The 6,974-nt window shown below is 37.9% G+C and overlaps 1 protein-coding gene across 1 annotated transcript; it reads right to left on the bottom strand.

Moving 5' to 3' along the window:
* Positions 1 to 232: 232 nt before the first annotated feature.
* LOC110059557 (uncharacterized protein C1orf50 homolog) lies at positions 233 to 6,118 on the bottom strand. Its single transcript, XM_020766267.2, has 4 exons — positions 5,975 to 6,118; positions 4,715 to 4,917; positions 2,176 to 2,316; positions 233 to 641 (listed from the first exon to the last, which is right to left on the bottom strand). The coding sequence occupies exons 1-4, from the start codon at positions 5,994 to 5,996 to the stop codon at positions 375 to 377; spliced, it is 633 nt and encodes a 210-aa protein (XP_020621926.1). The 5' UTR covers positions 5,997 to 6,118; the 3' UTR covers positions 233 to 374.
* Positions 6,119 to 6,974: the final 856 nt, after the last annotated feature.

Here is a 6,974-nt window from a genome sequence, read left to right on the forward strand (position 1 = left end):
GGTTTTACTGCTGCTTGAGATTGGTGAGGTGGTCTAATTGGTAAGTAGTTGGTTTGGTTTTGGTTTTATGACACAATTGAAAACCACTCTAAAAGGAATATGTTAATACCAATTTCCATGACAAATCTGAAATCTACTTGAGCAAAATCTTAACTTGTTCTCAGTGGCCAGTGACAGACTTAGTAGATCTACAGTACACAAGGTAAATGCTTGCTTCAACTCACTGGCTTCATCAATTGTTTCTGTAGTTTATGTACTACAAGACGAACATATGAAGTCCATTGCTTAAATTTTAAAAACATGTGGCTTTGACAGTTGCTTTCATTCTTTTGTCATTCTAAAAGCTTGTTGTAAATGTCTGTTTTGAGTTTCCTTTACTGTGGTTCTTCAACAATCGGTTCTGTTTGATCACTAACATCTTCAATCACAGTCTTATGTTTAAGAGCTGCCTTGGCAGAAAATCCATTGTTCTTGTGTGGTGGTAGAACATATTCAATTGCTGGAACCTCTGCTGAAAGCAGTTGGTCCACCAAAGCGATGTCTTTGCTACGTCGCTCGACATCCTCAGCTTTAGTCCAAGACATGTCAGCTTCAAGTCGATAAGATCCTAATGCCTCATGAGGACAGCTTGGGCCCCATTCCTGTCAAAGAAACTCACATCAGTAAAATCTGCCAACATTTTTTACATACATTTATTTACAATACTAACCTTACTTATATCACTAAAAATACTTACAACAGCAACAATTCTTACAATATTTTTACTAATGCTAGTACAAATTTAATTAATTTAATGTTTAATCCAGTTACTTGTAAGGTCAGATTGTTCTTAAATTTAAATTAGATTTTATTATTGTAAATATAGATTTTAGTTTAAACTTTAACCCTCTTTGTATAGTTTTTACTGTTTTAGGAGCACCCAATTAAACACAAAGCTCACTTGTGGATGAGCTGAAGTAAATATAAAGCTACTTACAATACTAGCATTACTAACAAGTTTACAGGGTCTTTACAATACTGCACATTACTAACTGTACCATTACATGACTTCTGTATATTGTGGGGGGAGGGGGACAGGGGATCAGAACCTCCCGCTTCCCATACCCTGCTCTCCCACTTCCCGTACCTTTATCTCCCAGCTCCCACCCTTGTCCATCTTGCTCCTGTAAATAAGGATACTCAAAACACATCCTTGTCATTTAGCTGCGCAATCTTTAAGCGTTTCTTTTCCTTTTTTCCTTTCTTTTCAGCCTTGCTCTTCTTACTCATGTCTTATACATGTACTAGACACAGATAACATGATTGACATGTCTCACATTTCTCATTTTTTTTTTAACATCTCATGTCTCACATTTCATGACCTATGACGTAACCACCATAAAATGGTTTCCAATTTTACTGGAAGTAGGCCTCAATTTTTCAGCCCAAGAGCAAATTTTTATTTTTCCATCAGTCCAGAAGTCTCAAAGTAAGCTAAATGTAAGTCAAGAAACATTTTGGGTTCTTCCGCTTCCTGCCCTTTCCTCTCCCACTTCCTGGTCTTTACTGCCCTTTGCTTTCTGACCCTCTGCCCCCTCCCCCCGATTATCCCAGGCTCCCGCCCCCTGTCCCCCCTATTTATTACTAATGTTACTTACAATACTAACATAACTAGCATTATGTTTCTCTTTCATAAAATTTCACACCAAATACAACATTAACTAACTTATTACCAACTTCTACCACTACTTTACAGTTGAGTTTACTTACAATTACACTATTCACTTTTTCACATTAACGTTCAATGAAAACACTTTAATTACTGACAATAGTTGTTATAGAGGAGAAAAGCTAAAAGAGCAGTCTAACTGCACAAACAAATTCAATAACATAGCAATGTAAGAGAACCATGAGGAAAAGTGTGGGTAACTGAAAAATGCCTGCAAATTATCTAGACTTGACTGTAGTTAGCTTTCTAACCATTTTCTTTCATGAGATGACAGGAAGTCAGTACTGGAAATAACAGTTGCTCAGTGGACATTGTCTGACAAAGTTTTGAAATAGCCTACATCATTTTATACTCTGGTTTGTTATCATGTCTGAGCACTAAAATGGCCTAACTTTTTGCTGTAAAGATCTTGCTCGTGGACCATGCTTGCTGTAAAACATGTTCTAAATCATCCATACTTTTTTTACCTTTGGTGAAAGCATCGAGAAGTATGTTGTTCCATTTTGTCTTTTGTACAGGTAATACATTTGGCCTGGTCTTTTCTTGAAGTTGCAAGCAGCATGGTGGAGTTCAGCATCTCGTTTGGTCTCCTCTAACACTTTCCTGGCCTGAAAATCAACAAAGTAAGTCTTAGCCTGTGGCAGAATGACTTCAAAAGTCCAAAAAAAAACATCTGAACAAAAACAAAATTTGCATAAATTATGATAATTTTACACTTCTTGGCCTCATTGTTAGTGCGCTCGACTCGGGATCAAGCGGTCCGGGTTCACGCCCTGACCAGGGACATTGTGCTGTGCTCTTAGGTCAGACACTTAACAGTGCCTCTCTCCACCCAGGTGTATAAATTGGTACCGTTGAATTTAATGCTGGGGGTAAAGTAACCTGTGATGGACTAGCACCCCATCCAGGGGGGAGTAGAAATACTTCCAGTCGCTTCATGCTACAGAAACTGGGATAAGCTCCAGCCTGATGATCCCCTTGGCTTGTATGCAGACTTAACCTTACCTATGATAATTTTACATAATGTATTTATAGTCAGCCTTTAATCCAAGAGACAAGTGATCATCACCTTGTTTCACTTACAATAATAGTGCTGCATTTGTATTGTAGTCCAGAGAATAGAGTGTCTGCATGGTGTTTGGAAGGCCACACGTTCAATATCAAATTCTATATCTCCAGCTCATGAACGTCTTTCTAATTTCACCACAAAGCCTATGATTTACCATGATAATCTTTCTGCACTTTTCCCTATACCAGGGGTTTCAATAAGTTTTGGATCAAGAGGGTAGTTTAGAAAAACAGGTGGGTAGTTTCTTGGAAGGCCCAGAGGGCCTTCCCAACTAGGGGAAACAGTGTCTAAAGTGGTAATCATTTACAAGATAAAATATCATATGTAGTGTTTCAGACAGAAAATATTACTTGAGGGCCGAAGTGGCCCCTGAAGACCTTTGTTAGGGGCCATTTTTTTAGGAAAGGAGCCCATTAATTGAAAGCTACAGAAGAAAAAAATGCATCAGAGCACCAAGGAAAATAAAGCAGTTTATTGAGATCTATGATAAAATTTTGAAGTGTTTATACTCAATAAAGTTTCTTGTGAATCAGAAGGTGGCAGTTGTTGTTTTGTTCATGCCTGGCTGTTCAGATGTGAAGGATCTGTGCATTACAAGAGAACAATCCATAGACATACATGACGTAGTCAATGATCAAGGGTTTGCAATGCATTATAGGCGACTTAAAACATGGTCAGCCATTTGGAAGTTTTGTGATGTAAGAGAATCAATACAGCAATGCAAAAGGATGGATTGACTTCTCTTCTTATGTTGAGTGTTGTAGAAGCAACGATCTTTCAACATGATTTTCTAGAAGGACATAATGTGTGACAAAATAACCATTATTGATAGTCAACACAGAGAAATGTAGTCGCCATTATAGCACTAAACAAGAAGTTTTGTTCACCAAGGACGAAATGCTAGTTGCATTGGCGACCGTATCAGTTGCAATTTCAAGTCCTGGGATGGCTTCTAAAATACTATGCCTGTGTTAAGCCTATAGCCTTGTTAATAGCCTTTTTGTTTTTCTGAGGGCCATCTCTGAATGCAAGGAGGGATTCCCGCAATGGCGCAGTCTCGCAGAAACATTGCTACATAGACATTGGGCAGCACTTCTTCTCACTAAGAGCTGTTAAAACTCCCTCCATTTTTTTCTGATACCATCTGTCAGAGGCTTAAAAAACAAAGTCTGTATTCAAAATATCTAGATTGCTTTCCAGGCAGGTACTGAATTCTGGCTTTTGAAGCATGAGATTTAAAGTAGTATCGCTATCTACCTTTTAATGGATTGTTACAGATGGCTTTTTCTAGGTTGCCCCAACAATTTGCTGGGACCCTTTTATATACCTGGATTGAGATGGACTGTGAGAACACCACTCCATCCAGTTGAGACTGGTATCTAGCTATCAGGACTTGTGATAATTCAGATAAATTTGTTCCATGGACTATTCCAAATTTTTGTATTTTACTTTATTCCCAACAATCAGATAAGTCTACACGATAAAATGATGGCAGCCGCACACTAGCTGATTTTTTGTCGGCCAACAAAAAATCTCCTTTTCTTGGCTAGTGTGTGGTGAATTCAGACATGCTACAACAAGATCAGGGCTTGTCAGGCAATATCTGACAGTGCTAGATCTCAAAACGTCTTGCTGGGCCTTGTCAGCTAGTGTGCGGTGGACCAAGATGATTTGTCTCAACCAATTAGGAAATGTCACCAAAGTCACATCAGTGGAATAGGTGTCATCTTGATTTTGGATGACTCCGCCCCTAGCCTAAATGTGGTTTGTCGCGACAAATAATTGGCTAGTGTGTGGCAAGCTGCTGGCCTGACAAATTTTAACCTGATTTGACCCTAGCAAAAAATCAGCAGTTCTATGATAAAAAATCAGCTAGTGTGCAGCAGCCTTTAAGGAGCATTAGCCAGGGGTTTAAAATCTGTTCAGGAAAAGCTTACTTGTTCTTGAAGATGACGAATCTGTTCTGCAATCAGTATGAGTTTATTACTAGCAGCACATCGGACAAACTGATCAGCTTTCTGTACTTCTTGAGCTAACACAACCAAGTCATAAGGATCTTCATGTCTGTGGACTCGCTCAGGGTTTACAAGCTGTCTAGTGGCTGCTGAATCAGGATCTTCCACAGTGTGTGGAGTGAGTGCTAACAAACAAACACAACATTGAAAATAAGGTATTTTAAATTATAATCAACACACTAGATATATCATAATTATCTTTTAGCATGATCTAGAGACTGACTTGGCAAATTCTACATCTGATTGGCTAAGCAGGTACTCATAACTGAATTCAAAAGGTCCCTAGAAGGGATTTACAGTCTTGTTTAGTTTTGTGGATATCACAAAATCAACATCAAATCAGTTTTATTGATTTTTGATGTTAATAAATCAGCCATTAGGTTAGTAATTTAGAAAACTACTTAAAAATAAATCAAACAAGTCTAACGTAGTTTCCAAACTTTTCTGGGGAAAAGCATGCCCACAGACTCAACTAAAGGGGGGTAACACTGAGCCTTTTCTCTGATTTTCACTTTTTGGGAAATGTCAACTTTAATAATAAAGATATTTTAACAGGTAGCCTATGTGGTTTTCAGAGGGTCCCTGCATACCTAAAAAGCTAACAGTTAAAAGTCTAAAAATGTTAGCTATTCTACTTACAAAGTTAAAGTTAATAATGTATAAATTACAAAATAAACTAAAACTTAAAGGTTCTTTTGAATCAACCCATTGACCTTGCAAAAGGTGACTCTGCCAGGGCTGAGGGCACTTGCACAACTAGGAGTGATACCCAAGGTATATTTTAGCAAATGTTTGACTGTGACAATCAGCCATTTCATGTACCAAAACGAGACATTGACTGCTCAGTCAGTGGTGAAACTGATGTGCCGTAAGCTTATCGAATTAATCACATGAAATTTGCTATAAATTGCTGAGTAGGTAGAGTACTGTATTATGTCATGAGCTTATCTTATCCAGTTGATTATATTCGACAAAATTATCGTAAAACATATTGTAAGACACCAGAATAATTCAACATCCCTTACTGAACATCAGCATTTGTACGACAAACATATCCACTGGAAGGAGTTTGTAGAATATTTTTGATCTAATTCGTATGATTATGAAGATCGCCAACCATTTACACATAGAGCAATGGCCTGTAATGATTTTAACGAGCAAACACAATTTGAATGTACTCACCCAAGAGAGCAGGATCATCCATAACGAAGATCAATGGATTTACAACACCAAACAGCTTTAGAAGATACAAAATGGACAGGATCTGAAGAACTGTATCTTTCTTACGCAATGCAAAGTACTTTTCCTCACTCGGCTCCAGTCTCCTCTGGCGCAATAATTACAACTGTACACCTTTATCACGGGCTCGAGTTCTGTCATTTCATACTTCACCAAAACGACCCCCACCCTCCCCCTACCAAGGGTTCTGGCTTCAACTCGATATCAAATGGTAACGCCCTTCCCTTTCTGGGTGAAATGTACGTAAATGTATACGAAGTTCAAAGAAACGATAATAAGAAAGACAAGATTGACCAATTGCTATATATTTTTTACCTTACAGGTACACTGTAAGAGCATGTACATTGGGTTTTCCTTTGTTATTATGTTATTTTTTTGTAAAAAAAAATACCTCTTAGTCGGCGCGTCGGGTATGTTATGGACGGGTCAATGGATGAGTGAGTGAGTGAGTGAGAGATGTATGTATGTCACACCAATCAGATTGGATCTACTATAAACAGGCAATCAAATTTCTTGTTGTAAAGGTAAATGGTATGTGAGAAGATTTGATCCCGACACAGTTTAGAACGGCCATATTTATTCTTCTATAAAAGAGGAGGAAGTATTCATATATTGAGCTTACTTCGACATTTTCTGTGGGTTAGGCTGAGGATTTTAGTTACGAACGAGATGAGCCTTGAGGTTTGGAACAGTTCGTGTGTTAGTAGTATGCAAATGCAACGAGATATTTTTATTTTTAGTTACAAAGGTAACTTGATACTTTTGTTTTTCATAAGGAGTATATTCAATTAGAGGTCACGAGTCGTCGCTTCTAGTTCTTAGGACATGTTTTAGAGGAAACGAGACTATTTAGATTTGAAACAGTTCTAACGTTTACAATAGTAAGTGCAGGTGACGATTGTTTTGTTCTTGTTGCATGCAAATATAACGAGATGCTTTTATT

Source organism: Orbicella faveolata, unplaced genomic scaffold (genome assembly GCF_042242905.1).
Source record: "Orbicella faveolata isolate gen_17 unplaced genomic scaffold, um_ofav_v1 contig_12, whole genome shotgun sequence".
Lineage (NCBI taxonomy): Eukaryota > Metazoa > Cnidaria > Anthozoa > Scleractinia > Merulinidae > Orbicella > Orbicella faveolata.